Source organism: Hippocampus bargibanti, linkage group LG03, assembly GCF_051943395.1.
Source record: "Hippocampus bargibanti isolate YZ-2025 linkage group LG03, ASM5194339v1, whole genome shotgun sequence".
Taxonomy (NCBI): Eukaryota; Metazoa; Chordata; class Actinopteri; order Syngnathiformes; family Syngnathidae; genus Hippocampus; species Hippocampus bargibanti.
Genome location: NC_142736.1, coordinates 16,599,484 through 16,621,908, shown reverse-complemented (window position 1 = coordinate 16,621,908; position 22,425 = coordinate 16,599,484). Strand labels below are relative to the sequence as shown.

Sequence of the window (22,425 nt, the reverse complement as noted above, 5' to 3'; positions counted from 1 at the left end):
GGGTGGATGTATATTTCTGGAGATGACATTGAATAATGTGGCACACACAGGAAACACAAAATGTATTTTTGCAAGATTCCAAAATATACAGCCAAATTCATCATGACACAAAGGAGCAACAATTGTTGGGCTTGGAAAAAAATTGCATCCGAAACGTTTTTCACCAAAAATGCTCTGACTAAAATAAAAAAAACTTCCTCCACAGAGGAAGGGGGAATCATTATTGTTCTGAGAGTCAGAGCACATTCCTTCCTACAGAAGTCTGTTTTTGTCTGTATGATAAATTGTAATCCAAAACAGTGTCAGAAAGTGAGAGTTTTTTTGGCAAGTATGAGAAGGTTCAGGGTGTCCCCTGCCTATTGCCCGATGATAGCTGGATGGGATAAGTGAGTATAAGTAGTTCTGAAAATGAATTAACGTATTAGTGAGGTTCTGATGAGTGTATTTTGTTGACATTTGTTAGATGCTTTTGAAAGGCTTTTGTAATATTGTATGTGCTTTGTGTGCGTGCCTGTGTGCGACTTTTTGTGAATGTGACAAGTGCTTGGGAGTGAGAGAGAAAGGGAAGAAAGAGAGAGAGAGAGAGAGAGAGAGAGAGAGAGAGAGAGAGAGAGAGAGAGAGAGAGAGAGAGAGAGAGAGAGAGAGAGAGAGAGAGAGAGAGAGAGAGAGAGAGAGAGAGAGAGAGAGAGAGAGAGAGAGAGAGAGAGAGAGAGAGAGAGAGAGAGAGAGAGAGAGAGAGAGAATACTCGTGAATAGACCTGAGGCTGAATGTCAGGCCTACCAATAATAGCACCTAACTAATCCACCAATCATCATCCCTTATAGGAAAATTTGCTGCTCCAGTCAATTTTTCTTTACATTGCCGCCTTGCCTTCTGTTTGTATGTCAAAACTACAAGTGGACATTTTACAAGGGTTCAAGAGACAATTAATGCAATACGTGTAGTTACTATTCGGCCATAATTATCACCACAAGTGGAATAGCTTTCAACACAGCCCTTACCAGAGCTTCTTACTCTTCGACTAGTGAACCAAATTGTCTGATTAGTGAGGACAAAGTGTTTACTAGTACTGTATATCGATTTAAAGTGTGATATCAAGGATATTGAATAAATGCACTCTACTTTTACACTTTTCCTTTGAGTGAGAGGCAGCATGGAGATCTCACAATCAACAGTTGCTGCTGTCACTCACACACACACACACACACACACGCATTCACACATACCCACGACGGGACCCACGCACGCCTACACACACGCACACACACACATACACGCATTCGGGCAGTGGGGTCACACATGCTTCATAAAGGGCGCCGTCACAATGGCTTTTCTGTTTCTCTGAGCGCAGAGCTACAACAAAATAGGCGCAAATGAATGCGCCGGCCTGATGTGGCCTCACTTCTAGTCATTTTTCACCAGATGACAGCAAGGACAACGCTGCCGGATGGGCAGCATGTTTTCAAAGGACGCCCCTGAAGGTGAGCACTCACATTGCAGGCATCTGCATATGGTAGTCATTGTAGTAGTTCCTGCTTTTGTTATCGATGATATGATTTGTGAGAGAATGATTGATGGTGTGTTTAATTTGGATGAGTGGCCTTCTTTAAGAGTCAGCTGGTCATGTGAAAATCAGACAGTTCAGAAAATGCCTTCAAAGTGAACAACAATAACGAAATAGAAATGTGTCCTCACTTGACCAGACAATTCAGCACTTTAGTGCAAAGAAAGATTAGAAGCGGCTTATAGTGCTATTTTTTTTCACCAATTGCTGCCACCGGTACCCTATTGATAAGGCCTTATAAAGATAGCATGCAGTTTCTACTAATGTACAGATACTTCATAGTTTTCTTTATAGTGTTCTTCTAGTACACCAAAGATGACCGAGCGGTGTGTCTTTATGGACCGTCATTTGGGCATTTGTCATAAATATAAAACCATACTGTGCTGCACTAGTTACTCCTAGACTCAATTATATGTCATGCACTAGTAATGACACACTAAGTACAGGAACATTTGCTTTACGTGTAGTTGTCCTACAAGAGTGCATAAATGTCATACTGCCAATATACTAGTGAGTCAAAGTTGTTTCACAAATGAATTGAATTGTCTTGACAAAAAGAGCACAAACTGGGACATTTTGGGTAAAAGAAATCAACCACGGAATAGTCACGGATGATTGAAAAAGTAATTGTCGATGGTGGTGAGTGTAATACGGCTGTCGTGCGTTGATGTTGTTGACGGCCATAATGCCCAACTACACGGGCCGTTCAGGGAAAATTCCGACATTTTCCTAGAATCCTCAATGGCCCTCCCTGAACTTGTACTTAGTAAAATAACCGGTGCAGCATAGTCGTTTCCTAATTAAGGGTTGACTGCATATTAACTCATTCACTGCGAGACGATATGCAAACAGGTGTCCACTCCAGTGCCAGGGCTTTTGTCATTTTCACTCAAATTGCAGGCATAAGAGACCCGAGACTATCATCTTTCATCAGAAAAAAAGTTAATTCCTACATTATATGGGTCTGGAGTTATATGAGCTTGAAATCAGGGCGACTGTACAAAGGGCAAATGCTGCGCCCTTGTGGGAGGGAAGAACATTGCCAGAGGTCTGACCAGCACTTTATCCCCCCCCCCAACACACAATAAAAAACAAAATCCGAACAAATTCGGGAATGGCGCTCCCCGTCATGCTCTTCAATTCCCAAATGAATTTAGGAATGGCAGTGAATGAGTTAATGAATTTGTGCGCCAGTTGACTGTTTTTTCACTACGGTTATAATGCTTATGGTTACTTATGGTTTTATTGTTATGTGCTTTGTTTTATTGTTTTTATTGTAAAGTGTCCTTGGGTGTTTTGAAAGGCGCTTGAAATAAAATGTATTATTATTATTATTATTATTAATGCCTACTGAGTCAAACTGGTGTAGTGGCCTGTATGGTATGGGATCGGATTGTGGGGTGACAGATGGATGGGACTCCCCAAAAAAGATTGACATGAGCATGTTGCTGAATGCAGATTCCTCCAAGTAAAGAAAAGCGCTGATCTTTGCCCCGCAGGTGTTTATAGTTCAACACCTCCTCTTTGGTGGAGCTGGTTTGTTTTTAAAGGAAGTTAAAAGTAAAGGCTGACAAATGTCTGGCGAGACTATGAATCATATTCAGGCCGCTGGCGCTGTTAATAATTAATCTTTTGTTATGTGCCCTCGCAATAAGGAAAGAAAGGCGTTATTTACAAATGGTGTGGCCTGTCTTTTCTCAAAGTTCGTTGCTCCTTCCACTGATCATGATTACATCACATACTGTACACCATAATTACTTAAAATATTTCATTTTCAAATTAAAGTGACCATCATCTTTGTGAAGGCATTTTATACGTGTTCGTCTATTTAATAGACAGAATTTAATAGATAGAATGTTTGTGGAGATTAACAAGTTAAAAATAAATTGCACTGGTTCAATAATTGTTTTTCTTATTTAACCAATACACCACAATTTCACATAACCTAATATAAATATTTACAGAGTGCTTTATTCTTCTGATTATCAGTACCAGCTATTCAAAATATTTAATTTGAGAATTTACAATGAAAGAAAGTTGGTGGCCCTCTGACACAATTCAGGTTTCTCATGCGGCCCCTGATAAAAATTAATTGCCCACCCCTGGTCTATTAGATGGAGTGAGACTATTTAAATGTGCACGCATGTACACGCATGTGAGTTACAGTGAAAGGTTATACCATTATAGTAAATATACTATCGTGTACACGCACTATATATATATATATATATATATATATATATATATATATATATATATATACAGTAAAATCTTGTTATATCGATATCGGATATATCGATAGTCCCGGTTATATCGATACTATTTCTATGCACGCAAGGAGAAAATTACATGCGCGCAGGGTCGGATATATCGATAGTCCCGGTTATATCGATATTTTTCAGACTCCCGAGAATGTCGATATAACGAGACTTTACTGTATATATATATATATATATATATATATATATATATATATATATATATATATATATATATATATATATATATATTTTTTTCTTTCTGCTGTGACATGTAAATTCCTCCACTGCGAGACTAATAAAGGCAAATCCAATCCAATATATATGGCAGAAATTACATGACGCAAGTTTGTGTCATCGCATTTTGTGACATTTTCTTCTGAGGAAAAATATGTGCCAGAATGAAAAATATGCACCTATAATTTGCAGTAGCAAAGTACCCTTCCCCTCGCTCATGGTAATAATGAGCACATCATAATTATTCTCTTGCCTCTGCTTTCCTTTGCTATTAATTATTACTATTCTAAAAAAATAAAAGAAAATTGAGCTTTTACCTTGTCTTACTCACCTAAGTATTTCGTTTTCTTGGATGAATAGGATGTATGTGTTCCGATATTTTGTGTGCAATAAAAACAGGCTTCTCTTGTAGATCATTAAGGGGAAATGTAACCATTTCAAAACCATTCTTATTTTAGAACTGGTGCTCGGACCCAGCAAAATGCTAAGTGGCATACTGACAATTGCTGATGACACTTGAGATAAAGGTGAGATTTTGAACCAAGCACATATAACGGTATTTTTTTTCTGTGTCACCTGCAGTGGTATTTATACCATGCACAACCAGGAATCTTTCAAATAAACACTGATTGTGATCTTGTAAGGTGTCCAGCTGTTGTTTCAGTTTTTAATCAAATACAATATCAATTAAGAGGTTGGGTGGAATGCTAAGAAATTTTAGATTGATACATTCATACGTGTAAAAGTTTACATCTTCATTAAAATGCTGTGAATGAGGGTGAGCCAGTTTGAGTCATGAAACCGAAGTGGGGTCCTATTCCGGCGCTGTTGCAAACGCTACAGCAACAAAGTAAGCAAAGGCTGTGCAGATGCACTAGAATGCCTATTTTTAAAAACTCAGTCTCACTTTGTTATGATCCGGACTATCAACCATGACATGTTCAAAGTGAACCTGCGATATTTTATTGGTTCACTATTTGAGAAGACGCAAGCGGTGTGACAGAAAAACCTGAAGCTGCTTCACCATGACAATACAGCTGCTCACAATAACCTAAGCATCTGACAGTTCCTGGCTGAAGCAGCCTCTTCATCACTTGATCTGGCTCCATATTATTATTAGTTTTCTTTCTGAACTGAAGAGGGTCACAATAGCGACCCCTTTTAAAGACTTGTATTGTATTTGGATTGCAGTTTGGATTTTCCTCTTTTTGTTTAATTATCTTATTTTGAATGAGAAATATACGCATATCATTTGCAGTACCATTTCATTTTGTTTCCCAGTCACCCTAAAGGGGTTCGTAAAATGAAGGAATAAATGATTTAGAAAAGCAAATAAATGCAATTGAAGCTAAAGAACACATCTCGACAAGGACTGCCAATGGTCTGAAAACTCAACGTGCAGGACTTTGAAATTATTTGAAACTATTTTCCTCGCAGCATAAAATCTGGACCAAACATTTCCCTTTGTCTTCACTCTTGACAAGTATGTACGCATACATCAAATCACAATTTTCTTCACACAAATTGGTTTTAAATTTGGTTGTCACTATTCCCTGTGACGTCATCCTAAGATGACCTTTTTAGCGTCCTAATGATCCTCCGAAATAATGTGGCCCGCGACCACAACGAGATCCCTGCTCTCATGCTGTGCGCATAATGGACTTTTTTGACAGCGTGTAAGCTTCCTCCCATTTTCTAAAGCTTCCTCAATTAGTGTGCACAACACGTAGATGTTGACGCGTTATCAGTCTACGGAAGTCAATATAAAAAGCAGCTCAGGTGAGGGCGCAAAACACCTCCTCTTCCTCCTCCTCCTCTTGTGACCCCCCCACCCTCCTCTGCCAGGTAAAAGTGCACGGCGGCGGGTGTCCTCCTCCGCACCACCTTAGTTGGAGAAGCACACAGCACGAGACTGGCAGACGCCTTTCACGCGTGTAAATATGAGACAAGTTGAAGTCACGTCACGGATTTACTAAATGGGGCTTCTCCTACTGGGCCTGATTCTCTGCTGCTGGATCACCACCGTGGAGGGTGAGCACACTACCAGCGTGTATATTTGTGTATTTTGTGTGTAGAGTGTAAACAAAAAGCGCGTGTGTGATACGAGATAACGACTATCCTCTTGTTCGCTCCCCAAAATGCACTTATTGCCCGTTTTGTCATTTATTACATCTAACCGTGGTAAAAGCAATGCTAAACAACGAAGGCCGTTGATCGCGGGGATACTCCGGCGATGCTCCGATGATTGGTAAAAAGTCTGCAGTTTCGAGATCCCAAAACGTGATATTTTTGATTGTTTTAATCTACCACAGAAAATTGTACTCTCCATATACCCAAAACATTTAAATTGATTGAAGTCAATAAAATCTAACGAAAAAAACGAAATTTGACCGCTTTCAATTAACAAAATAAAATAAACATGAACCTGCGAGCCTGATATTTTTTTCGTCTCTGAATATCTTTCAGGATATTTTATTATTCTTTTTAAATGTGTTTATTTTGGTGTAACTGGTTACTTTTGCATGCATCCTTTATGTTGCACTCAACAAATGTGACCTGTAAAAAAATAAGCTAAAAAAAATAATAATAATAATAATAATAATATATATATATATATATATATATATATATATATATATATAATACTAAAATGAAAAAACAATCCGAAAACAATACATTTCCTGTAAAAAAACGTCAAAAAGTCAAAAACAATTAAAAATCTGAAATTACAGGTATTATACCACCAACAAAAAAACACACCTTTTCAGAAATACCTCGACTGTTGTTTAACAACAAAGCATTCTTGTTTCATGCAGTTAAATTTTCTCTCACAGTTGAAAATTATTGTAAAACTCCACATTGTATATTGAAACCCCACCACAATCCAAATTGTCCAAGTCTGCTCACTATCTTAATGGATGAGAAGGTTTCTTCAGCCGTCATCTGTACAAATTTGAAGGTTTCGGACGTAATCCGAATTTGTACAGATGACGGCTGAAAACCTTCTCATCGATGGACCACTCCTGTACGACTGAGAGCTTACACAGACGCACTATCTTAATGGTTATTTACAGTATCATGTGAAATGGCAGAGATGGGCTCGCAAGAATTAGCAAAGATGATGCAGTATAAGCCTTCAAACAAGTGCTACATTAAGCACATGTAGCTGCAACACATACAATCATAACCTACAAGAAGGTTTGCAGAGTTGTAGTTCAAAGCTTTGATTGCTATTAAGCATAGCGGTAGCGGTGTCTATTAGTCATTTCAGTGCAAGTACAGTAGTTACAAGCAGGGGACCTCTGATGATTGAAGTTGTTGAAGAGATGTATCGTGAAGATCCATCGAGAGTTTGGCTGTTTGCTGTCAGTCAACCCCAGGTGATTATTTTTTGCCAGTGTTGTGCTGCTAACCTAGCAAGGCTGAACTCGCATCTCAGGATCCAGCGGTGATTATGTAAAAAATTACCACAGCTTTCCAAAACTGACCTTTTACATTCTTCAAAAAAGAAGACATCTTCAATCAGCATGAAATGCACAACCTTCCCCCTCCAAATGCACACACAAACAACAAACACACATACCAAAATTGTAAGAAGTTACCAAGGAGTAAATTGTAAAGGTGAAAATTTGTTTCTGTACTTCAGATTTGTGCGTGTGTGTTTTGTAGGTTCATGTTCAGCTGATAGTGCTGCAACTTGCGATCTATGTCTAGCACTTGGTCCATCTTGTGCCTGGTGTACACAGGAGGTAAGCAGCAGCAGCATCCTAAACCACAGAACTCACTCCAAATATGTATTTTTTTCACCACGATATGTATGATGTGTATTTTCTTCTCAGAATTTCACGAACTGGTTGTCAATCAGTGAAAGATGTGACACACCAGGGAACTTGCTAGAAAAAGGATGTGCTGAGAGCCTATTGGAGTTTCCCATTTCTCAGGGAGAAATCCTCCAGAATCAACCACTTGGAAAGAAGAGTGGCTACCTGAACCTCACACAGATCTCCCCACAGAAAATGGCACTCAAACTACGACCCGGTATGCCATTTTCATATTTCAAAAATAGCTCTTTTTGCATCTCCTTGGATCACGTCGGCTTTATTTTTGGACAGGCAGTCAGGTGACTTTCCAGGTGAAAATCCAGCACACTGAAGACTATCCTGTGGACCTCTACTACCTGATGGACTTGTCGGCGTCTATGTTTGATGATCTGAACATGATCAAGAACCTTGGCTCCACCCTGTCCAAGGAAATGGCCAACCTTACCAGTAAATTTCGCATGGGTTTTGGTTCTTTTGTGGAGAAACCAGTTCTACCCTTCATCAAGATTACAGAAGAGGAGCTCGCCAACCCTTGCAGGTATCACAGAGGCGGCCAATTCTCTTTCAAAATCTCCACAGTGTTAGTTAAGTTGGCTTAAATCTGATCTCTGGGACCTGGATGAGCCTCAAGGTGACTTCATGTTCTTGAAAGACGAGCAATAACCATACCTCAAAACTAGCCTTCATAGTGGTTGTTCTCAGAAAGCTTCTCAGAGTTTCTCTTTTAGAAAACATTTCACATATATTTCGAGGAGCAAAAGTCAGACGCTACTCAATATCAGCACTACAGTATTGGGAAACAAATCCTGACATGTCATTTGAAGTAAATGGCTGAAATGCGTATTTGAGCTTCTGCATTTTGAATGTGAAGTGAAAAAAAAAATGTTACCTGAGATAAATTGTTTGGAAGTGCAATGGAACGCATGTAGACGTGAAAGAAATTCAGAAATAATGCACAGGCTAAATGACTTTCCTATTCCTCTGATTAATGGCACACATGCTCTTTTGGTGGTGAAATTACCAGCACTTTGTTGTTAATTACCAACCATTCTTTTGCTTAATACACATTGCTAAGAAAAATGCTTTGCACCAACTTGATGGCAAAGGTTTGGCTCACAGTTGGTCCCTTGAGAAGTTGCCGCGATGCTAACTAGGCAATCTTGCGAGAATCTCAGCACAGCTATTCACGACATCCATTCGATCCATCTTCCTCATCCACCAGTTCAGTTGGATGAAAGAAAAATGAATAAAAAATGTGAAACTTTTGTTGGATATCTGGCGGGATGAGCCCAATCACATGTTTTTGAAATTCATTTCAGGTCATAGCAGGCGTTAATCATACTTCAGAATCAGAAAGCCCTTTATAGTCCAACAATGGGGAGATTTGCAAGAACGGAAATATTGTGATACTTATTGCCACACATGCCAGCGTCCGCTACTCTCTCCATATTTTTTTTTAAATCAACAGGAGACGTTTTCAGATCGGTGATTTGTTTTATTTTCAGATTGAATCCATCAGACTGTTACAAATGACTCAACATGTAATACGTACAAACTGAGCTGATTCTTTGGGGATTATTTAAATCATTTTTGCGGGTGCTTTTTTTCTATGTTACAGCAGCGTAGACGCTACCTGCTTGCCGGCGTTTGGCTACAAACACGTCTTGTCCCTTACGAGTAACACGGGCAAGTTTAATGAAATGGTCTCGATGCAGCGCGTGTCTGCAAACATTGACGTCCCAGAGTGCGGATTCGATGCCATCATGCAGGCAGCTGTTTGCGGGGTAAGCGCGATACTTCAGCTCCGACAGAAGAAGAGTGAGATATGAAATAACAAAAGTAAGCAGGAACAACGTTGTTTTCCTGATAGGACAGAATAGGTTGGAGAAATGATTCCATGCGTTTGCTGGTGTTTGTCAGTGATGCTGACTCACACTTTGGGATGGACAGCAAAATGGCCGGCATTGTGATTCCCAACGATGGGCAGTGTCACCTGGATACCAACAATGAATACTCCATGTCCACAGAGCAGGTTTTAACCCCATTTGTTTTCATTTTGCTCACGGCAAACTCTCCACGGCAACAAATTACCTCTGCTCTTCATGCAATGTATTTTTCTCCTTAGGAGTATCCAACTCTGGGCCAGTTGATTGATAAAGTAGTGGAAAACAATATCTTACTGATATTTGCTGTGACAGAAAAGCAGAAGCTGAACTATGAAGTAAGGTCGTCTGTGTAAGCTCTCAGTCGTACAGGAGTGGTCCATCGATGAGAAGGTTTCTTCAGCCGTCATCTGTACAAAAGTGAAGGTTTCGGACGTTTCGCCTCCTATCCAAGAGACTTCGTCAGCGAACTAAAGTCTGACTGGTCGTATCGGCCCCATTTATATATCCCTAATGTCCAGACCTAGTGGTGCCGGACACAGCTATGATAGACTCTAACCACCCTTTACAACATAAACTAGGAGTTATCAGAACCCTCCAGCATAGGGCTAAACTAATACCAACTAGCACTGAAGGTAGAGAAAAGGAGTCAAAACATATCAGGAGAGCACTCACTAACTGTGGGTACCCTCAGTGGTCATTCAACAAATGTCAGAAAGAAAGAATAGCGAACGAAACCAATAATTCTCAAGATTCTAAAAGGAGAGGAGTAGCAGTACCGTACATTGCAGGAGTTTCTGAAAAATTACAAAGAGTCCTTTGGCAACATAAAATTCCTACTTATTTCAAACCGATAAACACGTTAAGGCAAAAATTAGTGCATCCAAAAGATATGCTACCAAATGAAAAACAAAGTAATGTAGTTTATTCCATACATTGTAAGAATGAAAATTGTAAAGAGCAGTACATTGGGGAGACTCAACAAATTCTCAAAAAAAGACTTTATCAACATCGCAGGGATAATACTAGTGGGCCTCAATCGGCAGTACATTTGCACCTAAAAGCTACTAACCACTCATTTGACGACAATGAGGTTAAAATCTTAGCGAAAGAACATAGATGGTTTGAAAGGGGGGTAAAAGAGGCGATTCTTATAAAACAACAAAATCCTTCATTAAACCGGTCTGGTGGTGTGAGGTTCAATTTGGATCGTTCATACAATAGCCTGCTCAGGCAAAACAGGTTAGGCAACTTTCGCAATGCTGATGAGGGTCGTTATGCTGATGAGGTGATACCGGGGGGAGTGGGGGTAATAGGCCAATCGTTAGTCAGGAATGTAGGAACAATCAGTGGGGCCACAGGGGGGGGTCCCGCGCCCCCCCCCAACCTGAGAGTAGGGACCTATCATAGCTGTGTCCGGCACCACTAGGTCTGGACATTAGGGATATATAAATGGGGCCGATACGACCAGTCAGACTTTAGTTCGCTGACGAAGTCTCTTGGATAGGAGGCGAAACGTCCGAAACCTTCACTTTTGTACAGATGACGGCTGAAGAAACCTTCTTATGAAGTAAGGTCCTTAAAAGATTTACATCATCATAATAAAGTGAACCGCGATATATTCTATGCCACAAGTGTCAAGGTCAACGCCCGGGGGCCAAATCCGGCCCACCACATCATTTTATTTGGCCCACGAAAGCAAAACAAGCATGTCAACTGCCATGATGCTTGCTGAAGCCAGAAACAAAATTTCGAATTGTCGTATGTAAACCGCAATAACAGTGAATATTCTTGATTTCAGATTCGAAAAGTACTTACCGGTACTCCTTTATTTGTTGTGCGTTTGGTATGTAATACGTGGAGCAGATGAAACATTGTAATGGTTTCCCCAAATTCATAACGGCCCTCGAGAGGAAACCACAACTACAATGTTGCATGCGGCAAAAAATGAGCTTGACACCGCTGTTGGATGGCATATACAGTACTTATTCCCGCCAGGCCCTAACAAAGATTTTTTTAGGCTAATAATCCATAATGTGAACTCAATAGAATGGCCAATTTGTAAGTAGCTGCTGCTCTTCACATACTTGAAGCAGCATCACACACCAACTGCATGTGTAAAATGAAAATGGTTGCTTTTGAGATTGGAAGAACACAAAAGATGAATGCCAATGGAGTGTCCCGGTTCACTGTACTAAAGATGCCAGCCTCACTATCTGCATCAATGCATCTACTGCTTTTTCCCCACTGTCATAGAACTATGCAAATCTCATACCCGGTGCCACCGTCGGAGTCGTGGCCATGGATTCTCGCAACATCCTGGAACTGATTCTAACGGCATACAAAGTGAGTATGAAGGAAAAGCTCACGGTTGGAAGACTTTTCTAGGCATGTTTCTTAAAATCCCTCTTTCATTCTTTCTCCTATTACGCTTCCTTACACCTCCCGGGAATTTGCGTCAGCATGTTCCGCTGCAAGTCTTGTCTTGTCTGCGTTGTTTGATGCGTTTGTGTCTGACTCATTTTTCTCGGCAACTTGTACTTCCTCGTTGTGCTCTTGTGCCTATCCAGCTCGCAATGGCAAACTTCCCATTGTTCAGTGACAGTTCTGTGATTTGTGCACAATTCCAGTCTGTCTGCTCACCTAAAGGTGACCAACAAGTGGAGACATTCTTATTGTGGTGGTTAATGTACACACATTAATCTTGGAAAGCTTTTTGAGAATGTATTCCATGTGCTTAGTATCCATTTTAAAGTCCATGTACTGATATGCTTTTGTTCTCGAAGTGGGGATAATACAGTGCATGAGTAGAAATAAAATAACCATATTTTTTCTCCACTACTGAATGATATTTTTGCTCAAGAGTAGGATAACTATGTTGTACTGACAATTTTTTGGCAAGACAATTGCATGTTACTGCAGAACGTTGACATTTGGGTGCTAATTACAAGTACCGTATTTTCCGGTGTATAAGGCGCACCCAAAAGCCTTAATATTCTTCAAAAGATGACTCTGCGCCTTAGATGCAGGTGCGCCTTATCTGTGAAGTAATATTGGTCTCGCATTTCCCTCTGTAGAAGAATTAGTGTGTAACCGCAGCCTCTACTCTAGCACCTTATAATATAGTGTGCCTGATATTTGGAAAACCTTTATATATTTTTATATTATATTTGGACAACTTTTTCATTCATTGAAGATGCACCTTATAGCCCGGTCCGACTTATACAGTAAAGTCTCGTTATATCGATATCGGATATATCGATAGTCCCGGTTATATCGATACTATTTCTATGCACGCACAGAGAAAATTACATGCAAACAGGATCGGATATATCGATAGTCCCGGTTATATCGATATTTTTTCGGACTCCCTTGAATATCGATATAACGAGACTTTACTGTATATGGAAAAAGTTTGAAAATACACCATTCTTTGCGGGTGCGCCTTATACTTCGGTGTGCCTTATACACCGGAAAATATGGTACTATAAATAAATGAGTAGATTTTAACTTGTGGTACTAAAATTGTTTACAAGAGAATTTTACGTCAACTAGTAAAATGTTACAGAAGATCACAGTTTTGCGTCAGTGATACAATGTAGATCTACTAGGATGCCAAAGTTGCTCTCTTGTGAGGGAAAGTGTTTGAATATTAAGGTTACTGAAAAAAATGTTCAAAAGGCTTTTTTAAGGTTAAAATTCCCTTTGTCCAAGCAATTAATGTTATTTTTTCTCACTATTGCCTTCTACTCCTCTATGAGATTTTGATTTCGGTAAAAGTACTTTTTTTACTGTGAGGCCATGTTGTTGTTAGTATGAAGCAAAGGAGGTTATGAGTGAATGAACCATGCCTTCAAATTGAGCCTGGCAGTGTTACGAGTCCAGTAGTTTGCTAGTATGGGTTCCATACAGTGGAATTTGTAGTGGAAAAAAGCATTACTAGTTTGACATAGTTGTTTCGTGCATGATTCTACTACAGTGTTGTAATGTTTTACTCGGGAGGACAAGGATCCTACTAGTACACGGACGGTCCTTAGGTTGGATGGTCAGGATATGGAGTAATAGCGTACATGCCTTTCCGTTTTAAATTGATTGTATATAATCAATGCTGTCACCTTTGTCAACCCAAGCAACTCAAAAACACTGTAGGCTTTCAAATGACGTGCAATGAAGCCATTAAGCACCCAGACTGTGTGTCACAGTGTTCATTTGTCAAACCAGGTCCTTCCCTCTTCTCAGGTGAGGCATCAGTCTATCCTCAGTTTATTTGTGCAGACAAGCACACCTGGCATGGTGACTCATCCTTTAAAAGGGGATAAAGAGAGGAGGCTTTGCACATTACAGTTTATCACAAGGTAGAATTGGACTTAAAATACCCGGAAAGTCTGCTGAATGATGACAGATTTCCATGTGGTGATTCTTCAGATATATTTACTTGAAAAAGATGTTGAGCTCACACTGCTTTGCAGGAACTACGATCAGAGATCGAACTGGAAGTCCTCGGAGACACAGAAGAGCTTCGAATGTCCTTCTCAGCTATTTGTCCAAATGGCACAGTCCGTCCGGGGCTCAAACACTGTTCGAATGTCAAACCTGGAGAGATGGTCAGTTGTGTTTACACGGAATGCATTTCTCTCTCTCTCTCTCTCTCTCTCTCTCTCTCTCTCTCTCTCTCTCTCTCTCTCTCTCTCTCTCTCTCTCTCTCTCTCTCTCTCTCTCTCTCTCTCTCTCTCTCTCTCTCTCTCTATGCCTGTCTGTTTTGATGGCTACTTGTGCCTTTGTTTTTGTCACTATAATTTGATCAAATTTCCCTATGTCTGTCATTGTATATGTTGGCATCTCGCAGGGGTGCCCAAGTATGTTCCATGAGAGCCCCTATCTGACCTGTTTTACATTTTTTCCTTCTCTAACACAATTGATTTAAATGATCATCTTATCATCCAGTTTTGCAGAAGTCGGATCACAATCCTGAGACATTACAACGGTATGAATAAGACAACCGTAGTCTATTGTAACTATCATCTCGTCCATGCTCATCTCTCTTAGGTGGTGTTCAATGTGTCTGTGGAGCTTCCAGGATGCCTGTCTGCAACCCGCCGCTTCTCCTTAAAGCCAGTGGGTCTACAGGACACTTTGGAAATAGAATTGGAATCTCTGTGCTCCTGCAAATGTGAGCGGCCTCCCGAAGACGACAACAGCAGGCAGTGCACGGAGGGCCAGGGGACTTTCCACTGTGGCGTGTGCGAGTGTCAGCCGGGTTTCTCAGGAGCAGAGTGCGAATGCAATGAGGAAAGCGCATTGTTGAGCAACTGCGTGGCAAATAATGGGAGCGACATTTGCAGCGGTCAGGGGCAATGCTACTGCGGAGAGTGCGTATGTGACACGTCCAGCTTTGGTCACATCTACGGGCCTTACTGCGAGTGTGACAACTACTCATGCGTTCGCTTCCGCGGCGAGCTCTGTGGAGGTGAGCAATTACATTTCTGTCCGATCATTTTATGGATCACTCATGTGGTCCTGTCGCTAGCCAATTCACAAATTAGCGTGTTTGTGTTTTAGGCCATGGGGTGTGTGACTGTGGAAAATGCCTCTGCCAAAGTGGCTGGACGGGAGAATACTGTAACTGCAGCAGCAGCAGTGATGCATGCCTATCCGCAGAAGGAGTCATGTGTAGCGGCAGGGGCAAGTGTGAGTGCGATCACTGTGTCTGCTTGGTATCGGGAGCATCGGGGGACTTGTGTGAGAAGTGCCCCACATGTGGAGATGCCTGTTCCGTTGCAAGGTGAGAGAGAGAGAGAGAGAGCATGCTGTGAGAGGTCAATTATTAAGATTTGAGGTGTGGCTTTTTCTTTGTTGGTTGTGCCTTTGCAATTCAACATTAACAAATACAGGACTTGAAAAACATTTTATCAGGTAAAAACATTTGCCAGTAATAAAAAAAACGACATATCTTGGCATTTGACAGCAATAGAAAACAAACAAACTGAAAAGTCATTCAACTTCTTTTTGGATGACTTTTTAAATACAGTAAAGTCTCGTTATATCGATATTCTCGGGAGTCGGAAAAAATATCGATATAACCGGACTATCGATATATCCGATCCTGCGGCATATAAATTTTCTCCTTGCGTTCATAGAAATAGTATCGTAAAAAGCAGTACTATCGATATAACGAGACTTTACTGTAATCGTAAATATACCCAGACAACACAACAATTAAATTATTTTAAATGTCATTCTTTTATGTAGGTGCTGTTCTGGATCAATTTTGATCCATGTCTAAATTCAAATGGCTTTTATATTGACCAATGTGGGTTCTATTTTCATACATGTGCTCTGCACATATATACTATCACACACAGTGATACCTCGGTTTACGAACCCCTTGGCTTACGAACCTTTCGGTTTACAAACGTTAAATTTATGAAAATTTTACCTTGGCATCAAAACTATTTTTCGGGAAGACGTCAGTGTGAGTGAGCAAATGGATAGAAAACTTAAATAGAATAGAAATTTGGACTCGTTTAAACTTTGACAGTTCAAAGGCAGAGTATAGACTGCAAGGTTAAAATTCCCATCGATCGGGCTCCACAAATAACCCACACTAGCCATCAGTTCAATTTGAAATGAATAGACAAGCAAGGGAACCAGCTATTAATGGTGTTTGTAGTGTGTCTTCTTGCATCTGTTGCTGTTGCAATATCACAACTTCCAAGATGTACAACCCAGAGCTCCTTGAGACACTATGCAAAAAGATATCCATTCCATCAAGCCATCAATGACCATCACAAAGGTAAATCAAACAACTTTATTATAGGGTACAGTTTATTTCTTTATTTATAATACCATAGCACATTTATTATACCGAAAATAAGGTATATTTTGTGTAGATTCAAGGCTTAGAAAATTTGAAAGTAGAAAATTATGTTTTATGGGGACCTGGGAACTGATTATTCTCATTTTAATAGTTTCATATGGGAAATTAATTTTTGGGATATATACTTTTCGCCTTACTCTGTCTGAGAACCAATTAAGTTCGTAAGCCCCGGTATCACTGTATTCATTTCCGTGCAAAAGCAAGTCTTGTTGATGGTGTTTGGGATTTGGCAGACTGTTGAAGTTCATGACATAGAATAGTCGAGAAATGAGAGCAGCTAAAAGCAGGTTAGACACACAATGATGTGTTGAAGTGCCGACTTCACAGCCGCCAGTTTTACATTATCCACATGTGGCAATCTTCTTGAAGTTCATTATTAATATACTTGTGCTTGCCGATCACCCAGATGAACTTGAGCAAGTCCACAACGCCTTTTCCATTTAACTTTGTGCCTCTCCTGATTTCTATGTTGACTCCCACAACAGCGCAACCACCCATTTCCATCTACATGCAACTCTGAAAATACCAAAAGAAATAAAACCGAACTCATGCAGACAGTTAGACTGTAGTTTACACAAGACTTGCAGTGACGATGAAAATAGGGCAGACAAAGTTGAAGTTGTGTACTCAATGTATATATTTTATACTGTCTTCTTCAGGGAATTTGAAAGAGTTCAGAGAACTGCCTGTGTGGTCGCACCGGTTGGCACTGAACAATCATCTGTTGCTCTTTGCAAGGGAATGGAGAGATCTAAAAAAGGGGGAAACCAATGTTAAATGTGTTAGGTCTGGTATCACTTTACCACACAATCAGTCTGATCTGTCTTCAACAGCATATCAGGTTTTAGTCTCCTTGTTCACATGTCACCATCAACCTGCAGGTGACATCAAAAGACTACTAATGTCTTCAACACGGCCCTGATGGATTTTCTTTCGCTATTGTAAAATAGCTGTGGCCATATGATAGCTCAGTTGAAGGGAAGAGGGGTGTCTTCTACTTCTTTAGTAAATTTGAATCTATGATGTCCTTTGTGTTTTATACCAGGGCATGTGTGGAGTGCCATCTGCAAGCAAAAGAGAATGCTGAGTTGTGTGAGCTAAACTGCAGTCTCCCCAATATTTACATCAACACAACAGCAGGTACATTGCTCAGAAATCAGAATCATAAAGCCTTTAATAGTCCCACCATTGGGAAATTTGCAATGATATTTGTTCTTGAACTACTCCCGCATTACACCTTTTATTTTATAATAGGACACAATATAGACATGTGCGTCATTAAATACACTGTTCTCTTCAGTGTTGGCTCATATGAGAAGCTATTTTAGCATTTACAGTAAAGTCTCGTTATATCGATATTCAAGGGAGTCCAAAAAATATCGATATAACCGGGACTATCGATATATCCGACCCTGTTTGCATGTAATTTTCTCCGTGCGTGCATAGAAATAGTATCGATATAACCGGGACTATCGATATATCCGATATCGATATAACGAGACTTTACTGTATTTGATATCTTTGATAACCAGCCTGAAGAGGGAAAAGAATATGGGACTATATTTGATTATTCTGGTTAATATTGCTTATGTGGACTATGAGTTAAGCAGTCACATCCACCCAATTTTCATCCATTTTACGAGGCAGCCACCTTTGCCGCTTGCTGTCAACTGAAAATGACACAACAGTTGCTGAGGTCTCATGAAACAACCAGTAATGGTGCACCTTCAAAAATGGGTTATCCATCATTGATTGTGATCTGAGCCCTTAGAAACTGTGAGGTAGTTTTCAGCTGACAGCAGGTGTTAAATTGGAAACCCTGTGAGATGGATATCGATGGGATGGAGGACTTTGCTGCTTAAATCAGATTCCTAATCTGCATTGTGAATCAGAACACAGTCGTGAGATGAGTGAAGGAACATAGAACATACCTGTATTCTTGTAAAGACTTTTTGGGGGTGGATTTCAGCTTTAAAGTCCTGTCCAATTCAACACACGAGAAGAATGACTAAGGTAAATACTGTATAGTGTATAGTATAACTGTGTCTTAATAGTTGTGTTGTTTTGTGCTACAGTACTAAAATATATTATCACAAACAATTTTGCCACACCAGTAGGACTACTAAATATTACTAAAGTTGCTAAACTACTTGTGGTATTACTTCTCGGGTCCAGGAGCCTTCTCTTTACTACTACATGTTCCATTTGATTTCTCTTTTCCTGAATGAACTAATCAAAACATTTTCATTATGTGCTGCAAATCAGTTCAGTTAGGAGGACGTTACACTGAAAATTTAAATATAAATTTCATTAGAATTTAATTACAGTTTTTAACTCCTTCACTGCCTGACAATGGGCAAAAATGTGTCCACTCCAGTGCCAGGGTTTTTGTTATTTTGACTCAAATTGCAGGACTCATAGAATATTGAGTTTTAGTACTACATAAACATTCAATTCAGCGTAGGAAACCTTAGACTCTCTTCTTTAATCAGAAAAAAAAGTTCATTCCTATGGTTTCTTTAGCCATCATCTGTCCGATACCTTCAAAGAAGTACAGATGACGGCTGAAGAAACCTTTTCATCGATGGACCACTCCTGTACGACGGAGAGCTTACACAGACGTAGTTCATTCTAAGTTGTATGGATCTGGAGTTATCTGAGCACGAAATACAAAACACAATACATACATATTGATTTGTATAGTGTTTTAACAACAGCTGACGCTGTAACAAACCGCGAACAAGGACAAAAGTAAAATACTGCCCCGTCGTGGAAGGGAAAGACATTGCTGAAGGTCTGACTAGCGCTTTATCGGCACCCCCCGCAAGAAAAACCAAAAACCCGCACAAATTTGGGAATGCCGCTCCATCTCATGCTTTTCAATTGGATTTGGATTGGATTTGCCTTTATCAGTCTCGCAGTGGAGACATTTACATTTCACAGTAGCAAAGTAATGATAGGAATAAATTATTCCTTTAATTTTTTTTTCATTCATTTATTTTTTTTATTGTTATTCCTGAATATATTCTGGAATGGCAGTGAATGAGTTAAATGTGTGTAAATGAGTGTATATGATCAAACTGTGAAATGTTACAGTGCCTTTCAAAAATATTTTAGGGCTAAAACCTCGGGCATATTTTGAATGAACACTTAGGTTTCCTATCCAACTGTATTGTAATGTTAGTCACGATGGTGTTACTTGGAGTACAATATATCTTTCTAGAGGGAACTTGGCATAAAAAAGTTGAGAGAACTACTGCTCTATTAGATCGTGAGCCATCTCCTTTCAGCCGGTGTCAGACAATGGCGAACATATTCTTTACCTTGTTAAACAGGCCCTGCTATTGTGGTGCATGTGAACAACCAATGGAGCGTGGCTTCCTTTAAAGAAGAGATTATTTTAAACACGCTATACTTGTGCAAGATGAGAGCGAGATCTCATCATCAGAGGATTTTTCAAATGTGAAACACAATAACACAAGCACACACATGCACACGCACACACACAGATTGTCGTCTTCGATATAGAAATCACAATGACAGCACAACAGAGTGGAGCATATCCTGTTACATTCTCGCCCCAGTGTTGAAAGGGAAGATGATATACAATTCATTGGTGGGTTCATTACATATGTTCCAATTTCCTTTCAGAAGTAGACAAGAGCGCCTTTATGCAATGCACGCTGATCTCTGAAAATGAGTGCTGGATCTCGTTTAATGTGCTTGGAGCGGACACGCTGACGGTCTACAATCCTCATATATACGGTAAGATGGACAACAAAATATGCACAGTCGATTGATGGATGAGTATTGGTGGTTAACACTATAAACTGTGTATTGCATGATAGTCATAGTACTTATTGTGGCTGTTGGTCAGAATCTCGTATTTGCAAATATTTAATTTCAGGTTTGTATTTATTTATTTTTATTTATTTATTTATTTATTTATTTAGACAAAATGTTCCTATCTCATCTTTCAATTTTACACACCGGTTTCCTCCCACATTCCAAAAACATGCATGGCAGGCTTATTGAACACACTAAATTGTCCCTGAGTGTGAGTGTGGATGGTTGTTTGTCTCTTCGTGACCTGCGATTGGCTGGCAACAGGTTCAGGGTGTCTGCCGCCTAGTGCCCAAAGACGGCTGGGATTGACTCCAGCACTATCAGCGACCCTCGTGAGGATTAAGCGTTCTGGAACATGAATGAATTGAATGAATAAAAGACTGACACACAAATGAGAGAACATGACCTGACCTCATTCATGACCAGTAAATAAATACAGTAAAGTCTCGTTATATCGATATTCTCGGGAGTCCAAAAAAATATCGATATAACCGGGACTATCGATATATCCGACCCTGCGCGCATGTAATTTTCTCCTTGCGTTAATAGAAATAGTATCGTAATAAGCGGTACTATCGATATAACCGATATCGATATAACGAGACTTTACTGTATATCTAAAACGTTAAATTGTGATCATGTGTCCTAGGTTGTCCCCAATCGCCCAACATCCCCATGATCATCCTGGGCGTCTCACTTTCCATTGTGTGCATTGGACTGATCCTGCTGGCTGTTTGGAAACTGCTGGTGTCAGTTCATGATGGAAAAGAGGTGGCCAGGTTTGAGGCTGAGAGGGCAAAGGCAAAGTGGCAGTCGGTAAGATTTTTATTTTTATTTTATTTATTTTTATTATTAGGATGCAATCTGTAGTTTCTTCAGCATGTCAAGAAATAACAAGTACAGTGCCCGCAATGCAAATATAATGTATATTTCTAATGACTGCTTGTGCAGCCCTAAATGCAGAATGATTTATCAGAATATAAAAACGTTTTTTTTGATAGTGTCAACACAACAAACGTGTCCCACAATGACGAGTCATGTTTATTTGACCCCAATATGAGTGCCGCGTGTGTTTTGGGTTTGTACTCAGGGGACCAACCCACTGTTCAGGAGCTCCACAACTACATTTAAAAATGTTACCTATAAGAACAGAGAGCGTGAGAAGATGATTACAATGGATCACTACTGAGGATGAGCTGGAGCCAATGGCAACCAGCATCTGAGTGCACTTAGTGTTTATGTGTGTGTTGTTTGGGTGGGTATGTGTGTGTGTTTGTGTGTGTGCGCGTGTTACGACAAGAAAGTGATTTCTGGAAATGTTTTTTTTTGTACTATTGCATGAAGCTATGAATATGTTCAGAGTTGTAAGACAGAATACTGACAACTCCGAACAGACTGACTCTGTGTCATACATTTGCTGCTGTTTAACTGCATTTTGCCTGCAGGTGCAAATGCACACTGACGAACACACTGATCTCAACTGTCTGTTGCCAGAACCTACAAGCTTCGACATGGCAACACACAGCTGGGAGAGAACACTAAAATATTTGAGTGTTTGACTACTGAAAATGCAACTGTTCTCCTTGTGTTTGTCAGATGAATGTAAATGTTAAGTTTTTGGATGTAAAATGTTTTTTATTTTATTGTAAAGTAAGGCTGCGCCTTAAAATGTTCATAATAAAATTGAATGGCGTGGCATATGTTTTATCCCATCCACACAATCTCATCTCATCTCACTTTCCGTACCGCTTATTCCTCATTACGGTCGAGGGGGTTGCTGGATCCTATCTCAGCAGTCTTCGGGCACGAGGCGGGGGACACCCTGAATTGGTTGCCAGCCAATCGCAGGGCACACAAAGACATACAACAGTCACTCTCACTCTCACACTCACACCTAGGGACAATTTGGAATGGTCAATCTGCCTGCCATGCATGAT

General features: G+C 40.0%; 1 protein-coding gene across 3 annotated transcripts; it reads left to right on the top strand.

Moving 5' to 3' along the window:
- The first annotated feature begins 1,279 nt into the window (after positions 1-1,279).
- On the top strand, positions 1,280-22,222 carry itgb6 (integrin, beta 6). 3 transcript variants are annotated; one of them, XM_088992264.1, is made up of 17 exons: positions 1,280-1,483; positions 4,520-4,588; positions 5,907-6,092; positions 7,731-7,810; positions 7,901-8,099; positions 8,174-8,420; positions 9,501-9,666; positions 9,753-9,914; positions 10,008-10,103; positions 12,022-12,111; positions 14,235-14,369; positions 14,812-15,232; positions 15,325-15,547; positions 17,688-17,782; positions 20,294-20,407; positions 21,138-21,304; positions 21,579-22,222. In XM_088992264.1, exons 3-17 carry the CDS (start codon positions 6,038-6,040, stop codon positions 21,675-21,677), a joined length of 2,349 nt encoding a protein of 782 aa, XP_088848390.1. In that variant the 5' UTR covers positions 1,280-1,483; positions 4,520-4,588; positions 5,907-6,037; the 3' UTR covers positions 21,678-22,222. The 3 variants fall into 3 exon arrangements, with proteins under 3 accessions (XP_088848390.1, XP_088848391.1, XP_088848392.1); XM_088992265.1 differs by lacking the exon at positions 10,008-10,103; XM_088992266.1 differs by lacking the exons at positions 1,280-1,483; positions 4,520-4,588; positions 5,907-6,092; positions 7,731-7,810 and having other exon boundaries at positions 7,960-8,099; positions 8,178-8,420; positions 21,579-22,221.
- Positions 22,223-22,425: the final 203 nt, after the last annotated feature.

Coding starts and splice junctions, on each gene's coding strand:
- itgb6 (XM_088992264.1), top strand. CDS start 6,038: ATGGGGCTTCTCCTACTGGGCCTGATTCTCTGCTGCTGGATCACCACC. Junction 7,811..7,900: donor GTGCCTGGTGTACACAGGAG/GTAAGCAGCAGC, acceptor TTTTCTTCTCAG/AATTTCACGAACTGGTTGTC. Junction 9,915..10,007: donor ACTCCATGTCCACAGAGCAG/GTTTTAACCCCA, acceptor TTTTCTCCTTAG/GAGTATCCAACTCTGGGCCA.